This window comes from Diachasma alloeum, unplaced genomic scaffold (genome assembly GCF_001412515.2).
Source record: "Diachasma alloeum isolate Michigan unplaced genomic scaffold, Dall2.0 Dall_scaffold_00216, whole genome shotgun sequence".
NCBI classification, from domain to species: domain Eukaryota; kingdom Metazoa; phylum Arthropoda; class Insecta; order Hymenoptera; family Braconidae; genus Diachasma; species Diachasma alloeum.
The window spans coordinates 469591-491105 of NW_021680381.1; the positions used below are offsets into that span (position 1 = coordinate 469591).

The 21515-nt window shown below is 35.5% G+C and overlaps 1 protein-coding gene across 1 annotated transcript in view; it reads left to right on the forward strand.

The window, feature by feature from the left end:
* The first annotated feature begins 933 nt into the window (after positions 1-933).
* Positions 934-21515, forward strand: part of LOC107037264 — a 29116-nt gene continuing 8534 nt past the window's right edge. The window contains exons 1-7 of the mRNA XM_015255725.1: positions 934-1004; positions 10334-10598; positions 10857-11049; positions 11835-12056; positions 12444-12593; positions 13987-14338; positions 20430-20806. Coding sequence (XP_015111211.1) covers positions 944-1004; positions 10334-10598; positions 10857-11049; positions 11835-12056; positions 12444-12593; positions 13987-14338; positions 20430-20806 — 1620 coding nt within the window. The 5' untranslated portion in view covers positions 934-943. The remainder of the gene's footprint in view (positions 1005-10333; positions 10599-10856; positions 11050-11834; positions 12057-12443; positions 12594-13986; positions 14339-20429; positions 20807-21515) is intronic.

Consider the following 21515-nt stretch of genomic DNA (forward strand, 5'->3'; position numbering starts at 1 on the left):
AAGCCGTGTAGCTTTCGCTTTGCTGGAGTATATCGGTCTCGTATGTCAACTTTTCGATGATGTAGATGCAATTTCAAGTGGAGTTTATGAATGTTGCGAGCACTGAGAGAACGAATGCCCCAAGGGTGCCAATCGTGTTTGATAAAAAAAATATTTAAAAGAAATCTCGAAATCAGATGTTAATCTTGGAGTAGTATTTTGAAAGTTCACGTAGGTCGATGAATGCAGTGAGGGAAAATGAACTGATGTGGGTATCAATGTGAATTTACAATGCCTGAAAAAAAATCATTCATACAATTATTTTCGCATTACGCACGAAATTTTTATACATTTTTTCCTGATTTTTTAAGATTTTTGTGATGTTACGTTCAGCGAGTGCCGAACTGTGCCATTTTTCGTTTACTAGTAAACGAACAGTCTTTTCGTTTACAAGTTTCGACTTTTCGTTTACTAGTAAACGAAAAGGCACTTTTCGACACGGGCTGAACGTAGCAGCAGTGACAAAATAGTATATTTCGTAACGAGTGCGAAAAAGTGTTTTTTGGCGAGTGGGAGGTTAATATCACGAGCCGAAGGCGAGTGATATAATCCCACGAGTTAAAAAACATTTTTTCACGAGTTACGAACAATATTTTTCATCACAATGTGGCGGAAATTGGACTTTTAGGCACGCGGAGCGTGCCGTAAAGTTCACTTTTCGTCACAACGTGATGAAAAAGTATATTTCGTAACGAGTGCAAAAAACTGTTTTTTGGCGAGTGGGAGGTTTATATCACGAGCCGAAGGCGAGTGAAAAGTTCACTTTTCGTCACAGCGTGATGAAAAATTATTTTTGAATTGGATAATTCTCTGAAAATGTTTTGATAATCCTCTAATTGTGTGTTTTATATTTATTATTGCAGAATAGCTCGCATTTGAGCCAGTTCCCAATGACGAAGTGGACATGAGTTGGTCGTCCAGATGGTCGCCGTTACGGATTATAATTTTCATTTTACTCAAATATGGTAAGAATATGGCAACTACTCACTCGATACATCTATCCACCTTCAAGAACAAGTTTCAAGTCTAAACTTCTCCCTGAAATTTCCCGAATAAGTCGTCTGGAAGTTAACGCAGCTTCATCATACAATTAGCAAAGTTCAATAACTAATATTCGAGTTTGCTGCGGTTCTCTCCCTGCACGACCTAAACACACATTTGGAGTCCCAGTGGGACCAATTCGTTGACCCTACACGTGCGTACACACCTATAAGTTACCATTGTTTGATGAAAAGAGCGATCGATAACTAACAGGGCATGTAAGGAAGTCATTGCGAGGGGTTGAGGAGAGTGAAAAAATCCGAACGCCTCTCATTATTCAGAAAGACACGATAAACATTTAGGAAACGGAGTTTGTGTCGGAAAATGTTTTGACAGTTATTTATTTTCGGATGTTTCTTGCATCTGAAATTCAGTTATTTACGAGTGATTTTTCCCCGCCATTGGGAATTTTTGAAGACGAAATTCCTTGAAATTTTGAGTATAATGTCATTGCAAAATTTTTAACAATGATGAAAATGGAAAATGTCCAAAAAGCTGTCCCGAAAGTATTTCAAAAATCTCTGAAATTCAGACACCAGTTTTAGGAGTGTATCTCCTGAATAATTCAATATTCCAAAGTAGAAAAATCTCACGTCTTCCAAATCATTAACCGATCTCTCGCTATCACGTTCAATGCCCTCGAGACACTTCCCCCTCACTTATTTTTTTATCTCGATAACATCCCCCAGATTGGCCCTCACTACCGTGTAACAACTTCCCATCCATAACACTCAGAAATGATCTCGGTTTTTGAATAAATTCTCGTGTTGGCACACGTGAAAAATCCGTTGCAATCTACTCAACGATTGGATGTGTTTCTTGGTCCGGGGATATATCATCGAGTGGCATCGTACATCATGGGATTATACTATGTACGAGTTCGAGAAAACACCGTATGTGCATACGTTTCGTTCCATCCACAAGACAAACTATCGGTGAAAATGAAAAAATGAGAATTGTTGACAATTTTTTTAATGGGAATCAGAGGTGTTATCTTCCAAGAAATTCTCTTCAGTATTATAATAATAAATTATGTAATTATTATTTTATAAATTAATTAATTTATTATTAATTTATTATTAAATAATAATTAAATATTCGAAAAGAAATAATCTGTTCAATTCCTAAATTGAGGAAAAATGAAAACTATTCGGATTTGAACTAGAATTTTCAACGAATTTCGATTTTCGGAACACTTTTTCGATTTTTTTTAGCCATTCACGGAAAAAAAATTGGAGGAAAATTACCGAGCAATCAATCACTGGTAAAATTCTGAATATGAATAAATTTATTACAATTCCGAACAAATGATTTCTATGTTAAAAAAATTAATTGTTATAAATTATTTATAGGAATTACTCGTAATTTTCCAATTCATTTCTCATTTTTTTCCGATTTTTAAAACGTTTTCTAACAATTCAATATCAAAATTCAAATTCAAACCTGCAAACGGAAACTTGAGGTCCAATGGGGCTCAAATGAAAGCTCTGATGTTCGACTACAAAAGTCGAAAAGCATTTAGCTGAAAAAAAATAGCCAAAGTACTCAGAGATCCTTAAGGCGGCTCAAAACATGAAAATTTTATTGAATTTTCATTGGAATCTGAAATTTCATGATTTTTTTCCCCTAAAAATCGCACTCAATGTCACTCTCCTGAAAGTCACCAGTCGTCTGTCCCTGAAAATTCAATTTTTCTCTAACAGGAAACGAATATTCCGAGGCGAAATTGAAAATGATTTCTCACATTCTCAAGTAAACAATAATCGTTAAATTTTTTTTCTACTCCCTCGTAAATTCGTCTGCCCCCCCCCCTCCCTCCCCCCTAACAACATTAAATCCACCATCTCCGTAGTTTCTACCCTTAGTTTTACGCTTTACAGATTTTCATTTCTTTCCTTAACTCCATTCTGGATTTTATTTTTTGAGAACTGGCAAGAGAACAAGGGTTATAACAACGAGGCTGTATTTTCCGCTCTGGTCATTAAAACTTTTACCTTTGTTTCTCTACCTCTTGTCGTGCGACTTTTCCACGGCCTAGTATTCGTAGATTTCAACACATTAACTCAGGAGTCAACGGTGTAATAAAATGTTGGGTAAAAGAGTTTAGCTTTGCAATTTGCCACTCGACTATTACTCCAACGAATTGAATGCACGCCGGTGGAATTGGATGGAGCAGTGTTTCAAAGACCGAACTTTTCAAAGAAATATTCACCTTTATTTTGCTTTGTGTTGTGGCACGAATTAATGTAGCAAAAGGCATGTTGTGGAGGGCGCCTGGATTTTATTTGTTGAAGCTGTCCAGAGGCTGAAAAATCTCTTTTGGGCGTCATGTGTACATTATGCATTTTGTTTTTATAGAAATCCTCCGTTGACAGAAAAATGAAGGACTTCCTACTGTGAGAAAAAATTTCTATAATAATATGTGAAACTTATCTACTTGAGACAAGTAATTTTTCTTCAATCGCTTAAGGCAAATCTCAAGATGATACATGACTTGAAAAATCTACATGACTTAATTTATTGCAGTCTCATAACTTATTGAGTTTTTGTATCTTCATGTGCTGTTGATAGAGACAACAGTGACTGTTTGAATCGGATAAGAAATGATTTCACGAAATTTCTATGTGAATTTCTATGCACTATAAAATTTTATTAAAAAATTCTCCGTATTCGGAATTTATTAATTTACTACGGATTCGTTTTTTAAGGATATCCAAGTACTTTGCCAATTTTTTCTCCAGTGACATACTTTTATACTTTTGTACACTGATAGAACGGATTAGTTGTTGTTAACGAATGGATTTTGGTTGGAGTTTAGGGTCTATTCGGTCTCACCAAATGTTCATTCGTTAATAGTTATTAACGAATATTCAACTCTACCATTCATTAATAGTTAACGAATCTCGTTTGGAATAAATGAATCATTCTATCAGTGTAGTCGATCAAAGTTTTCATTTGAGCACCATTTGATCCTAAATTTTTTTTACATTTTACAATAATTTTATTATTTAAATTTTGCAAGTCTGAATTTCAATCCCCATATTGAACCGCTAAAAAACATTCTGAAAATGTGAAAAAAAAATATATATAAATAAAATAATAAAATAATTGTAAAATGTCCGGAAACTTAGGGTCAGATAGGGCTAAAAAAATGAAAGCTCTGGTGTTCGACTACGCTTCGACAATTCGGAGAACAAAAATTGATTCTCCATATGTAGGTAACGCGAATAGATTTTTATCTATCTGAAGGAGAAAAAATCACAAAAGAACGGGAAAGTAGGCGAGCGCGCTCGCTTTTGGTCCGTAAGGACTGATACTTGAAGATAGAATAGACCGCTGGCATAGTGAAAGGCCATTGTGTCACTACAGAGGAGTGTGCACTCGGAAAAAACAGCTCTCAGGCCTCTTCGCAACCCACTTGGTTAAGGCGTGGAGGGTTCTGTGAAAAAAAAATTGGTAAAGCTGAAGAATACTGCATTCTTGAGCACGAGGAATCACATGAGATAGTGGAAAAACCTTACATATTGGAATTCTGTTGTCGAGTCGGGGGATTTTTCCACCGGAAAAATATAAGAAGCGAGTTATATTGGAAACCATGACAGTATTCCTCGGAGGATTTTAGGTTCGATACAGAGGGATTTCAGAAACCATTGAATTAAATAAAATATTTGATTTTATTTAATGTTTTGTTCGTTTTCATAACTGGATATTTGTACCTCTTGCAGGCGTCTAGGGAGATGATTTTTTTTTTCGCTTGTTGGGACGGATGAGATGGGGATTATGATGTAAAGAATTTTTCAGGCGGAACTTTGGAGAAATAAATGCACCCGTGAATTATTAAAACGAGATAATTCAGAAATTCAAGCTGAGGGGATATTTTTTTTTCGATGAACATCTTGGGAGCGAAGGGAGATGGAGAATTTTCCAGGGGGATCTTCAGGAAAATATTGATTGGGAAAGGGTCCTGAATATCTCGTTTTCATAAATTTTCAAATGGATATCGTCTTAAGTTTCAATATTTATCTGAATTTTTCGTTATTTTTCTTCTTGAATTGATTCTTCCGGTACTGAACTCGTGTTGATGAAGCCTTTGTTATCAAAGTAAATCACCTGGCATCTTGACGCAGTTAATCTTGAATTGATATTCACCAACTCCAGACTTTAATCCCTTTGAAACGTTTCCCGTTTAAGCATATCCAAGTATCTTTTACAGCCAGACTATAGATTTAACCATTTTCAACCATCAATTAAAATTCTTATTTTGTTCAAAATTCGTTGTTTATAAATAAATAGTTGAAATTGTTTAAACTTTAGGAAAACTTATTTTTTGAGTCATGAAATCGATGATTTTTGTGGTGGAAAACTGATTTATTGTTTATAAATTATCTGAGTTCCTATCGATAATTCTAAATTACATTGAACAATTAAATGAACTGTTTAATTCAATTTAGAAACAAGTTAAAAAGAACTGAAAGCAGAAGCACTTCACTTCAGAAACTCATGAAGAGACGACTAAAACAGAAAACTCGGGGAATCCCCCGAGGCCGCTCACTACATTCCCTGAAAAATTCCTCTCCTCGACAATAACCCTCGACTTCTCAAAATCGCCCACGATAGAGGCATTCGAACTGAAACTCCCTCGGTTATGCAATCGGAATTCCCATTCCGTCACCTTCTATCAGAAATAACGCTTCGCGGTTCGTCGACGACAAATTGTGGCATGTGTCATGTGCAGTCAGTCCCCAAGTGTCGCTACACATGGTTTACTGAAGCTACTGCCTACAATGTAGCCCTCCACGACCATCGGGAGTTTTCGCTGATTTTTATTCAATTTAGCCGGTCTAATGTTTGATATCATTGGATAAACTGCTCCGGATTAAGTTACACCGTGCGCAATCCAAAACATTTATCTGTTTGGATTACACAAGGTCACGTGGGGCTTCATCACGATTTTCTGGGCTTCATCTTCTGTTTCAGGAGTTTTAGAGGGCGGGAGAGAGAGAGAGTTTAATTCAGTAGCGAAGCGGTAAACCGGATTAAGTCGATTTTGACTACTGGCCAGTTTTTAACGAATATCTCGGAATCTAAAAGAGATGGGAAAATTTTTGTCACAACCTTTTTTGTAAAGACGATTGAGGGGTATAAAAAAGGTCATGAGAAACATTTAGCTATCTCTCTTAGATTCCGAGATATTAATGAAAAACTGGCCAAATGTCAAAACCGACTTAACCCGGTTTACCGCTCCGCTACTGAATTGGATTTGATTGATTTATTAGCGGGAGAACTTTTTGGTTTTTTTGAATAAGTATTGAAGAAAGTGTCTTTAATTTATGGATATCCAAGTATTTTTTATAGTTTGATATACGGAGAAAATGTAAAATTAAAAATTACAATCTGAACATCGTAATCATACCGTAAGACCATATCAAAATAATTTGAAATTTTGATTTATCTCAACCGAATTTTTGCTCGTGACAAATTATGTAAATTGCATTTCGACACAAGCACCAGTGACTCACCATCGGCTTGGGCTGCAATCTCATATTCGCCAGAAGAGTTTGTGACGTGGATACGTCTGTTTTCACTATGGGAGGGTATTTCAGGAAAAGTCCTTAGGGTTCCTTATCGACACTGACGCCATCCGTCTGAATTCTAGAATTTTCTAGAAAATTCTAAATTTTTCTAGAAATTACAGATTTTTCTCGACAATTTCAGTCGAAATAGATTACAATTTTAAGGAATCCTTAGCGCTACTCGGCAATATACCCACAATTGGTTATCATTGCACGAAAGAGATCAAATTTGTGGATCACAAATTTTGGATGTGAAGACCCTAGACGTATCCACTTAAATTAACGGTTGTATCACAGATACAGCCACCCGCAGATTTTTTTGTCACATCACTACGCGTCCGTAATCGCTGCCTTACGGCCAGAATGACAATTTTTTCTTCTCCCACTACACTATTTTCCCCTGTGAAGTGGATTTTTTCTCTGTCTGCTCCTCTTCTAACATCATCTCCCCCAACAATTGATATTTCGACTGAATACTGTCAATCACTTGACCCTGTCACTCCCATCATCCGCCTTCTCCATCAAAACACAAATAAATCAATCTGTCACAAAACACACCCCCACCCAAAAAAAACCACTCTATATTCATTGCTCGATCCATTTATTTTCTGACGGTTAATCCGAATACTTCAGCCTCTTTTTCATTATGTTGACTTTTCACTCAAAACGCCTTAACCCTCCAGTGATCGCGCTATGGTCTGAACGCCGCCGTTTTTATTATTTTCACGATATCTCTAGAAATGTGATGAATTACGCTCTGCCTATTTACGGGTTCCTCAAATGATATGTCCTGATGACATTAAACACGGTAAGGTTGCCCTGCACTGACAATTTTTTTCTCAATTAATTTTTTTGTCGAGCGCGGTTACCGAGAATGAGCGCAGCGCTCACCGTGCGATCACTCTCGTAGCGGAATTTGGCGAGCGGTGTTGCCGCCCCTCGTGGTAGTCCCAAGCAGCGTGTGCGGAGTGGGGGGTCGCTGGCGGTTGATATGTTTATAGGTTCGTATGGCTCTGGCAACGCTGCGCTCGAAAATGTACGGACGGCGCAGCGCTTACCGCGCGATCAACGACGTTCGGGGTAGACGTGCGGCTATAGGAGGGTTAATAATTGTAGATAAATTCCTGAAAATCATTGACGTGTCCTTGGAAATCACTGACATGTTGCTGAAAATCAAAACTTTTTTTTCTCTGTGCCACTTCCATTCCAAGTTCATCGGGTGCAATCACCCTGGAGCCACCCAGGTACAACGTTTTATGGCCATTCACGTGGGTCATCTCGTCTCCTCGCGATATCTCAATTCTCTCGTATACCTCAGCTAAAACATATACGATACACACGCACAGATCCGTGTAATGCCACCCGCGGGAATTGACCCCCGCGGCTTCGAGACCTTTCCGCTTGGAAGTAGACTGCCTTAGCGATTTGCACCTACACCAATCCAATGGGATGGACTACTCGGGGTCGATAAAGTCCGAACGTCTTGACTTTACACGACTCTGTGCCAGCGACAGCTCGAGGATACACTGTCTCGTGTCTTGGTAATAGTATTGCATCTTTCAGAGGGGGCGATGGATGTCTCAGGGCGGTACAGGCGTGAAAGATCAATATTATTTTGATATGGGGATGGGAACAATTATCTGCCCAACTATTATGTACTGCATGTGATGAATCTATGATGGGCCAAACAAGATCATATTTTTTATCCTTTTTATTCTGAAGAGACCGTTCAGGATTTCGCGGTAAAAAAAATTATCTAAAAAATTTACAGAAATGAGAAAAGTTTCTGGACAAAAAAAAATTGTAACGAACATTCGCTGAGTATTCGGTGGAATTCGCCCGTTTTTCCATTTGCCGCACATTTTTTCCTTGATTTTAAATAAAAATTCCTGAAACAATTTCGGTCTCCGATTACCTAGATTGAGCAGTTATTTTCTGTGTGCTAGAGACCTACTTATTTGCAGTAGACAAAAGCATTAAATCGGGTTCTTAAATTAAGATCCTTTGAGTTCTTCAAGATTCTTCAAGAACATTTAACAGGGATGAATATTGTAATAATTGAAGATTTATTCCAAAAAATTAGAAAGTTTACTTTTGGAGGAAAATTGATGAAATAATTTAAAAACTGCATTTTTTTATTTACCAGTATTTTCTACAAATAATTTATAAACAACAAATTTATTCAGAATTTATTTACAATTTTACCAAAACTCGATTTCATCCCTAAAAAAAATAACGTTTCCGAAACCTTATTTTAAACAATTCCAATGATTTATTTATGTCGCGCCGTGCAATAAGTCGAGTTTATCGCACGCTGCGCTTCGCGCAGCCTGCTCGAGACTCGACTTCTGCACGACTTGACATAAAATATTATAGAGCACTCAGTAATAAATTTCGTTTTCAATGAATGTGTGTACAGACCTCGCCCTCAGCTCGGCTATTATTAACAGTGACTTTAAAAAAAATGATACTCTGCAAAATGTAAGTTGAATGCCGCTGAATATTCCTGACTTATTTCAAATTTTTCTCAGACAATTTAATCCACGAATTTGATGATGGAAAATGGTTGAATCTGTAGTGTGGTCTGCGCCAAACTATAAAAGATACTCGGATATCCTTAAAATAAAGAATAGAAAATTTTCTTCTCCAGCAATGAATGCAAATTATCAATAACACCATATTGACTCGCTCCGTTAAATTTCTCCGAGTCAAAAAAAAATGACGGAATTACAAATTTAATTAACAACACCCAGGATGTTTAGTGAAATTAATGGCTTATTACAGAGGCCTCCTCTGCGGTTATTGATTGATTTATCGCGTCGACATATTGCATTCCCATGGTCGATTTGGGCAACAGCAGCGCGAGTATCTCAGCAATGTCCATATTACCCATTTACCCCGTACGTTCGCGTCGTGTTAGGTGAATAATCATTGTTCCAGTCGAACTGATATGTCCCCAGTGCTAAAAGCACCAAACTCTGGTATCCCTCGTGATAGATAACAAGCCCCCAGTACCACCTTCCAACTCGTGTATCCAACCACGCAAATCGATTTTGTGATGTGAATCTCGTTACCCCGGATCGGGGACACAGGTGACTCCTTCACCGAGACATTTATTACATTTAAATGGAATTTTCTGGTGTCCAGGGCTCATTCCATCCTTTCTTGTTTTATTTTTTATTACTTGTCGAAAAAATCATTTTGCTTTGTCTTTATCACACGTTGAAAATTAATTTAAATTGGCTAAACTTGACGAGACAGTAATGACGGCTCCAGTGGAATTTTAAGGAATTTCATCATCGGAAATTCAGAATTTTATGTAAAAATCAATGAAAAATTAATAAAAGTGCGAAGAATTTAACGTAATTTGATACTAAATATTTATTTTTTAATTGAAAATTGACGAAAGGTTTCACAAGCGAATTTAAAATTTATGAAAATTATGAATTTCAGCGCAATTAGCCCTTAAAAATTAATAAAACACAAAAAATTAAGTACAATTTGACACTCCAGTATCAAAAATTTCTCAAAATTAGGGGGTCAATTCCTAAAACCTGCGAATGTGTCCCGGAAAACGAGAACCGTGTCTCTCTTCTACTCTCATATTTCCTCTCATTATAATTCAATTCCAACTATGCACCGAGTTTTTGATGATAATGGAAATTGTTAAAATTTTACAGGGACAATGCAACCGACTCTGACGATGGAGGAGACCTTGTTTTCGCGTCTGATTGTCGCTGCCTCTCACACGGCATTGTCCGGCGATCTCGAGGTCTTTATCATGAATTTAGGGGAGAGGAGAACAACAACAGATGCACCTAGGATTGAAACAACCACTGAGGAGGAGGCTGACATTATCATGGAGCAGGAGGAGGGAGAGATGGATAACGAGGAGTATGACTCCTGGATGCCACCTACTCCGGATCGTGATCCCTTTGTTCTTAGGTACATTGTTCATTCAGTATTCAGTGGTGAATATTTTTAAAAACCATCAGTCTCGGTCTTTTTATAAAAACATTTCCAATTGATTTTCAATTTTTCAAATAGCAAAATTTTCCAAAATTTTCTGGATAATTATTACTCAACTTTTCTCTTCGTCCGGTGATTGCAGAAAAATAAGATGAGAGAATTTATAAGTATTGAATTGTTGAAGGGCATCGAACGAATGCTCTGAGTTCAAGTGGAGAAAACATTTTGTTGCAGAGTTATGCGGCTCGATGGATTTACATCGGAACTAGTTGGCGAGGTAACTGTCGAAACTCCGATGGTTCAAACTGGAAATGTCTCGCTCACTGTTCCGTGCGGATTCTTCTCTCGTGGTGGAGCTTATTCTCTTGTACTCGAGCGCAGCTCTGTGCCACCTACTTCAAAATTCACTGATTTCAGTAATATTCAGGTGCGTCGGGGGTCTGTTTAATTAATGCACATGCGTAATTTATCGTTTTCACTAGACAATTAATTTTCCATTTTCCACCATGATTTAAGGATGTTTATCATTTTCTGAAAATTCAATTTTTCGAGGGTCGAGAACAATTCTGTCATTTTTTATAGCGATGGAAGAACACATGAAACTGATGTTTTTGATAAATAGGGGAAAATTAAGGTTTTAATTTGATAATTCACCGGATTGAAATTTCTGTAAACATCCGGAGATTTTTTTTTTGCCTGAATGAGAAAAGACTCTGTAGAGGATTTTCTAAGCTTCAAAGAGGTTCGATGATATTTTACCCTCAAACTCCTGATTTTTAAAATAATTGCACAATCGAATAAAAAAAACGAAGAATTAATAAACCAACGCAATAATGAATTAAATGATAATATAATTTACAAAATATTGCCTTCTTAAGTATCAATTCAATTAATCGTTAAGCACATTATATAGATATTTTGTTTTAATCCGGTAATTGACCGTGAAAAATGGAATGAAAACAGGACTGTTCGCTAAAAATTAATTTATACTATATCCCAATCTGATTATTCAATCCATGTCATTGTTCCTTGATTGTTTATTTATTTACTCGTGCTATTGCAAACCAACCGCAGATGTTTTATAAAGCCCCATCTCCCACAAGAAAAATCGAGGAAATATCAGCCCCTAAATGTATTAAGAAGAGAAAGAAAGCCACGAGTTGAAGACTCTTCGATTAAATCTCTAATACCCGTGGAATGTTTTTTTGACAGGTGAGAACAACTTTGGACGTGAGATGGCCAACTCCATCCCTCACTATGGAGCCCCAGCACTTCAACACTTACCCCGATCAGCCAGTTCTGGCGACCCTCGAGTACACTGGAATCTCGTGTGCACCCGCCGAGGGACTCCCAGTTGACACTTACTCACTTCAGCTTATCTACTGTGGGGCCAGTGTGCTGTCCTGTGATCCGAGAAATCGGAGTATTCCTCAGGTACGGGCTAAGAGTTTTCACAGGAGAAAATAATCGAAGGGGGAGAACGAAAAATGTGATGTTAAGAGTGTCATGTATGCCCTTGAAAAATGAGCTTTTTCAATGTTCACTAAAAAAGTAATTTTTTCAATCTTAAAAAAAATAATTAAGGAAAAACAGAATGAATTTAATTGTCCAAATTTTTGAACAAAGTTCTTGCCAAAGTTATCGAAGTTTTTAGGAATCGAAGCACATTAATTTTTCAATGTTCACTAAAATAGTTATTTTTTCAATCTTAAAAAAAATAATTAAGGAAAAACAGAATGAATTTAATTGTCCAAATTTTTGAACTATAGACAGATACGGTGATATTGTCACCAAACACGATTGGCACCCTTAAAATTTCAGATGCTGTACAACGAGGAAATCAAGGGATTTCCGATGCAAAAAATTCTCTATATGCGATGTGAATTCTTCGGATTAGCTGGCCATTATGCGCTGAGGTTAAAGCCGACCGATGGGAACTCAACTGCACCGATGATCTCTGCATACATCAAGGTATTTTAATTATAGATTTCAATTATATTTATTTAGAAAATTTGACAAGACTTTGCCGCGTTTTTTCCGCACCAAAAAATTGAGTTTTAAAACATGAGTCAACTTACTAATTTTTTTTAGTAAACTTAAATTTGTAAATTACAATTCTTTAATTATTTACATATTTTTTCGTTTGCATCCGCAAATTGACGACATTCACCCCCTCACTCCCTATTCTTTACGAGAAATGTCTGACCAGAAATTGCGCTATTTCTCACAGATGTCTCAGACATTTTCAAAGCACTGGCATCATAAAATAACACAATTAAACTCACCTTTAGACTACTGTCAGTGACCGAATTATGGCACCTCTAATGTGAACATTTCATCTCTCGCAAATGATCACTCAATGAAAATCCACATTTGACTAAAATGACTACTCGGGAGTTTTTTCCATCATTTGAACACTCCAGATATGTCCATTAGGCGATAAATTGATTAATGTCGATAGAAATTGAAGAGCCTTTCAGTTCCCCCCTTATAGAACCCCAAAAAACATGTACCAATAATGGACTTTCATAGCCTCAGTGATAAAACCATTCGTTTTTTCAAATATCTAAAAAAAAAATAGTCATAGATAATAATAATAATAATAATAATAATAATAATAATAATAATAATAATAATAATAATAATAATAATAATAATAATAATAATAATAATAATAATAATAATAATAATAATAATAATAATAATAATAATAATAATAATAATAATAATAATAATAATAATAATAATAATAATAATAATAATAATAATAATAATAATAATAATAATAATAATAATAATAATAATAATAATAATAATAATAATAATAATAATAATAATAATAATAATAATAATAATAATAATAATAATAATAATAATAATAATAATAATAATAATAATAATAATAATAATAATAATAATAATAATAATAATAATAATAATAATAATAATAATAATAATAATAATAATAATAATAATAATAATAATAATAATAATAATAATAATAATAATAATAATAATAATAATAATAATAATAATAATAATAATAATAATAATAATAATAATAATAATAATAATAATAATAATAATAATAATAATAATAATAATAATAATAATAATAATAATAATAATAATAATAATAATAAATTTAAAAGGATACAAATTAAAATAAAGTAAGCAAAATGAAAAATGAAAATGAAAATAAACTGACTTCTCTTATTTTATTCCATTCCATAATTCATAATTTCGCCTCGCTTTTTTTCAAAAATAAATTCTCTATTGACCACTTAACGAGAGAATTTCATCCCTCATTCATTAGCCTCCCAACAACATCTAAAAGAATGCCACCGTAATTTCTGTTGAACAGGTTGAAATATCAAACCAATACGTTTTCAACGTTCACGCAAGATCAGTCTACCCGTGCGATGGAAATTCAGGTGGTCTCTCAGTTCTCTTCGAGTATCCATCCTGTCGTCTTCAGGAGGATCGTGTCAGGGTGTATGGCCGCCTAAGGGCTGACGTAGCATCCCTAGCACCACCATCAACCCTGCACTACGTTGCTGAGCTTAAAGCACCACCTGGCAAGCACACACTAACATTTGACTGTGAAATATTCACTGAGAAATTTGTCGAGTACTGCTTTGTCTATGTCAGCCAGGCGATTAACAATGCGATGGCTGAAGTCAGAGTAGATTGCATTCCTACATTTCCTGTTCAAGGTAAAATTGATTGGATGTGCTCTAGCTCTCTATTACGATCATTTATTCGGTGGGGGGAGAGGAATTTTGATGAAAGGTGACTAGGAGGTGGAGAGATCATTATTGGAATTCGTGGGAATGAAAGTGAGAGATTGTTGGATTTTTTTTTGTGTATCGAATGTCAAATTTTATTTTATTGGGAGAAAACGAGTTTTTCTGCTGTGAAAATCTGCGAATTCCAGAGTAAGTGGAATTTTCTGGGAACATTTTCGGGGAAATGTCTGGGAAAAAATCTAATTCTCAATTATTAGACGTCAATCTAGTTTAATTGAACTTCAATCGAGCCACATTTTTTACAAATTTTTTTTACTTCACAATTTTGGTGTTCTTAATAATTAATGATTCTTCCTGTTCTAAAATTCACTTCTGTTTATAAATCCTTACAAAAAACAATGTTTTTCTCAAAATGAGTAACTTGGAGCCAAAAATTAGAGACTTTCTGTCTTCATTCACTGATCTGGTGTTGGCGCAATTGAAAAAAAATCGAAATAGCTCTTCATTAATTAAATAGAAAATGTTCCAACGCCCAAGATGAGCTCAATTACATCGAATGAATCGACTATATTGTCGTCAGCATCTCCGCAACTAGAACAATTCTTTGTCGATGAATCAATCGTTTCATCTTTCATCGAGGATTCTCGATTGAATTATTTACAAGAGAACCTAATTAACATTAACTAACATCAACCCGACAAAAGCCCGAAGAATTCAGCGATAATCTTGACTGCAAGAGATTCCTCATTATTTCCCTACAAAACTCCATTTTTGTTCGCTCATCTAACAAAGTCAATTAACTCTCTCATCTTCCCTCAAAAGGCTCAATGAACTGGCAGAGACTATTCAAATTCCCCTTGATTGTCCGAGACAACTAGCCCGAGAGCTGGCTTATCAAAAACTCGAGCAAAAACTTGATACCAAAAAAGCAAAACACAGTTTCTTTCTGTAATCAAAATTTCATCGCCCAAGTTTTCATGAGTTTGAGATGTTGTATCTCATTTAGCATCGTCTTAAGCTCATTATACACGAGATGTACAGATATATCCCGGGTAATAAGAGGGAGATTAACGGTTTCGCGACAGCACTTTGGAGCGATTGCCCATCGAAGTTTATGCATTTATCAAACGGACGAGATAATACACCTCTTGCGTATCGATCGGTGACCTGGAATCCATGAAGGATAGTGGGAAATACCGAAGACGATGGTAATGAGTCTTAATTAAGGATCTTGGGAATATCCGGGAATCTCAGGGATTTCATCTCGTGAACTTTTGGTAGAAATCTCAGTTATTGTTGGATCCCTTGGGATTCTAGGCGACAATTTATTGGACATTTTTCATCATTATTTATTCATTTATTGATTTATTTATCATATTATACATTTTTTGGTCAAGCTTTTTAATACATAATGAAAATGACAAATGTGGCGAGTGCGAGTTGTTTCCGAAGTTATTGCACTCTTAATTCAAATGCTACTTTTTCGTTATTCGAAAAGGCACTTTCAGGTCAATAATTAACATCTTTCACCAAATATTTAATTTTCCTTGAAATTTCATTTAAATTAAATCACCCAACATTATCATTATTTTTATTTTGATATCACATTATTATTATTATTATTATTATTATTTTGATTATGTTAATTCGTAAAATCAATTCTACTTAACAATTTTAGAATAGTTGCCAATTTTACCATTTTTCACCAATTTTATTAATTTGGGTACTTCATTTATTGTTTTTGAAACTTAATTTTAATGAATAATTTTTTTCTTAAATTCAATTTATTTGGCTTTATTTCCATCCTAAAATTGAAAAAATCAATCATCAATTTTTTTTATCAATTTAAAACCTTCATTATTGGATATGGCAATCAGAATATAATCACCGATAATTAATTTATGATCACCCGATAGCCGTATATGTTCTAATCATAATATAGAATATCTTGTGAGTGCTCTTCGTAAACGATTAGCATCCGACACGAGGTAAACGCTCTCTGGTCATAACGCGAGATCGTAACTGATAGATAATTCATTACACACTTCGATTGTACAATATTTCACTTGATCCGTAATGTTGCGCTGGAGCTGCATGTCATTTAGTTTCCATAAATTCATATGAATGACCTAGTACAACACACATTCGGGGGAATTTCATAGAGAATACGGTGTTGGGAAATGAGTGCGGGTATCAAAGTAATGTTTAGTAAATGAGTGCGTAAATATTTCAGTGTATTCCTGTGGTAATTGAGGGAGTTAATGGGCATTCCCATTGGTTCGTAATAAAATTGTGTTACTCGTAGTTATGGAAATTATGATTATTATCGGAATGCTCTTCCCTGGAATTAGCGGAGATGTTGTAATGAATGGAAATCGTATTGATTCATCCGATTTTGCAATTGGTAGTTCTTTTATTCTTTCAATTGTTTACACAGTAAAAAGGAATGTCGGAATTTCATACACTTGCAGACATTTTTCAGAGATTAAAAAACGTCTGAATAAAATGAAAACAATTACAATTCGATAAAATATACGTTGGTGATATAAAAATAATTTATTGGAGTGTTATTGGAGATATTTTTCTTTTGCTTGTGTAGATGTAAAACTGTGACAGTAGCTCCCAGGAAATAAAGTATTCTATTCTATTCTGCAATTCGATAAAAGTCTTCGGATGAAATTGAGCGACGTAAAAGTGCAAATCAGTAGAATAATTATGAGAGTTAATTAGCAATGCTACCGGACAACAATCAAATTACTCTAGGTGTTACCATGACACTGGTTGAATGGCTAGTGGGGGGTGGAGGAGTGAGTGAGAAAGTAAATACCGGGGGCTAAAGCTAATGGAATTATTTTAATTTGCATATAAACCGACCTCAACTTACTTTTATGTAAACTATGAACCCGTGGTATAAATCTATTCTGTTTTACTCCTCTGTTCTCGTTCGTGTTTTTACTCTTTTTAAACGCATTCTCTTCACCTCAATCATTCAACAGTTAACCGACGGCGTGAATGTAAACGGTAGAACATTATCTATCCCGAGTTATGCCGAGGTGTTTTTAAATGGGGTGTAGTAAAGGCGAAAACCCATCTGTTCACAATCAGCATTCTCTTTTCTCGCCATTTTGTTGGGGGATATCAAGGTAAAGAAGATTGTAAAATGGAATTGGTTTTGTGGGGACTATTTCTGGATCTTTTTCAAGTGACAAACGTCAAATTTTAGGGGATTGCATGAACCCATGGAATTGATCAAAAGGTCTGAACGTAACAGAACCTTGAGCCTTGAAGTACACTGAGAGAAAAATAAATACGTTGTCAAACAAGTCTTGTTTGGGCCAACAAAATCGCTAGTTGAAAATTGCCAAAAAAGAATTTGTTTGGTTCGAATTTGAAAGTCTCAAACATGAATAATTGTTCTGCTTTCGACAGCAACGAAATATTTGGCTCAAGAGGCGGATAATTCACACCAGACGGTGTCTTTTCAGGATGAAAATATCTCATACAGAGGAAAATTTATCGACAAATATTTTATCCCCAAGTTACAGGATTGCTGTCATATCATTATTATTGTTTCATTTAAGGGTTCATTTCTTGTCTGTGATTATTAGACAGCCGAAATGAAAAACTACTATTCCTTGTTCCCCATTAAACAAAGATTTTTCGGGAGTAAAATACGTATGGGAGTATCGAATAACGAAGGAGTAGTGCTAGAAATGACATTTCTTGCGTGTACAGAGAATGCCATTTTTTTTGAACTATTGAATCTATTTTTGCGACAAAAATTTTTCATTCCGGCGCACTCTCTGCATGTTTGGCAGAAAAAAATCCTTTTTTCATCATTTTCAAAATAGTATATTTCGTAACGAGTGCAAAAAAGTGTTTTTTGGCGAGTGGGAGGTTTATATCACTCGCCTTCGGCTCGTGCCCACTGCTAAAAACATCCCCACGAGCTAAAAAACATTTTTTCATCACGCTGTGACGACAAGTGAACTTTTCGGCACATTGTGATGAAAAATATTGTTCGTAACTCTTGAAAAAATGTTTTTTAGCTCGTGGGATTATATCGCTCGCCTTCGGCTCATGATATAAACCTGCCACTCGCCAAAAAACATTTTTTTGCACTCGTTACGAAATATACTATTTCATCACGCTGTGACGAAAAGTGAACTTTTAGGCACGCGGAGCCTAATTTCCGCCACATTGTGATGAAAAATGTTGTTCGTAACTCGTGAAAAAATGTTTTTTAAACACATGTTTTCTAGCACCCTCCGCGTGCCTAAAAGTTCAATTTCCGCCACATTGTGATGAAAAATATTGTTCGTAACCCGTGAAAAAATGTTTTTTGCACTCGTTACGAAATATACTATTTCACGAGTTACGAACAATATTTTTCATCACAATGTGGCGGAAATTGGACTTTTAGGCACGCGGAGCGTGCCGAAAAGTTCACTTTTNTATTTTCTTGGCACAAGTAAGACTTGTTTGAGAGCGTTGTCGTTTTTCTCTCAGTGTAGTACGAGTAAACTGCAATTGGGTCATTGAGTGTTATATTGAAAATTAGTGTATTTTGTCAGTCAATCCGTGCGGCAACGCTTCACGGACTAAGTGACAAAAATTGGTAATATTCATTCAATCGATGAATTCAATTCATTACATTCACCTGACCTAGATGAATCCCATCAAAAATGCGATTTTTCAGAAAATATTTCCGTATAATACCAGGGACCGTTCGCTTGAATAACCTGAAAGAAGATGAGAAATGGATAACATTTTAAGTTCAGATATAAAGTCGATAGTTTATGGAGACCGATGTTAAATGGATTTCGCGATTCATCCGGAGTTAAATTGAAAATTTTATACCAACAATAATTGAAAAAGTCGTCGCGTGTCGTGAAGCTGAATACATGGCTTTTGAGAAAGTGTTTCGAGATCTCATCTATCTCCAGCAGGCCTCCATTCGTGGAAAAACGATCCCATGAGCCTATTTCAACGTTCGTGAAAGGGAATCAGCCGAATGATAGGAGATAAAGACGGGGCGGGAATACAATTGCAATAGCAATGAGGATGTATGTTTGGAGCGCTTCCATCATGGCTTTTATGATGGCGCGGGGCAAATCGTATGGTCATACGCTGGGGCCTTGGAGATTAGGACTAGGTGGATTCAGAGGAGATTAAACCGGAAAAAATGATAGAACTTTCTTTTTATTAAATTACATTAAATTTTCCCACTGAGCAAAATTCACGAAATAAATAAGCAATTCCCTTTGGTAAACGAAATACTTTATTTCTGGGGGAATCATCAACTGAATTATTTGGAAACGTGAAAGAGATGGTTCAGTGGTTGCAAATAGTGAATTCAAAAATCTCATGAGTTAACTGCATCATTCGAATTACATTTTCCACAGAATTATTATTGTTTTAAACATTCCTTGTTTAAAACAAAATTTAATTTTTTTATGCATCAAATCGATTTCTGGCAAAAATATGAATATGAATAAATTTATGATTCCGAACAAATGATTTTTCCGATGAAAAATTGATTAGGGGAGGTTGGGGTAAAATGGACACTTTTGACTTTTTTTCAAATGTTAATAACAGCTTGAAATGTTGATGAAATTCAATAGTTTTTTTTTCAATGCAAAGAACATTTCTTTCCCTTTGTAATGAGCCTAAACTGAGCTCAATTGATGAATTTGTTTCTGAGGTATTAGTAATTTTAAAAAAGTCCAAAGTGTCCATTTTACCCCATCCTCCCCTATTTATAAATTATTCATAGAAAAGCCTCATAATTTTCAAAAATTACAATTTTCAAGTCATTTCACCCAACTTCCTCCAAAAGTAAACTTTCTAATTTCTTTTTTCAAATGTTAAAAATGTTTTTTAACGTTTCAACATCGAGATTCCACTTCAGACCTACAAAGTTTAATGAGTAAAATCAGTGTAAGATTTTTAAGACGTAAGATTTTCCGAGATATCCCATTTCGTTTTTCCACTTGACAAGAGAATGACAATAGACTTTTCAATTATTCTGTCTCCGTTCGTCTGTTATCTCCACCAGACAGTGATGCGGGTGACTGGGGTCAATGGAGCCCCTGGAGTCCCTGCAGCAGTACCTGCGTGGGTGGTGTTCGAAATCGCTACAGATTCTGTGACAATCCACCACCGCGTTATGGTGCTAAATTCTGTCAGGGAAAAGCCGTGGAAACTGAGCCCTGCGGTGGCTCCGGTGTGCTGAATCTAAACAGCAATTTGACACCGAACGACTGGGAGTGCAATCATGGAAAGGGTCTGGCGGTTGAGAGGCCAGAGGTTACTGCGGAAATTGGCAACAAGTGCCGGTGTGGTTGTCTTGTCAATCTGCGAAATGAAACTGAGAGGAGGATATTGGCTGCTAGCACACGAGCCTGCCCAGGACGATCATTCTGGTTGATTCAGGTAATGAGGGTGGCATTGAACAGGGGAGAAATAATAAATAAATCGAGACATCAGGTTCAAATTCAGTAGCGAAGCGGTAAACCGAGTTAAGTCGATTTTGACTATTGTCCAGTTTTTGACGAATATCTCGGAATCTAAAAGAGATAAAAAAAATTTTGTCATAACCTTTTTTGTAGATGCAATTAAATGTTATAAAAAAGGTCATGAGCGAAATTTCGCTATCTCTCTTAGGTTCCGAGATATCCATCAAAAACTGACGAAAAGTCAAATCGACTTAACCCGGTTCACCGCTTCGCTACTGAATTGAAAAATACCAAAATGATGAATGCATTTTAATTTGGTTCGACACATTTGAAAAAATTCAAAACACTGATTTTTTGACACTAGACATCATTTTTGAAAGTGTCAAAATTCGTATGGATTCAGATTTAAGGATATCCGAGTATTTTTTTTACTATGAATTAAACCATTTTCAATCATCAAATTTGTCAATTACATTGCGTAAGAAAAATGTAAAAAAAATCATCAATATTCGACGCCATTCAAATTACATTTTGTTTTTTAATTTTTGTTTTACATTTTGTTCAATGGAAAATGTGAGAATATTTAATATCTGTAGCTTTGTCGTAAAACGTCTGAACACTCTTTGCAGTCCATCAATCACCCCCCCCCCCCCCCCCCCCCCCCCCCCCCCCCCCCCTTTTGTTTT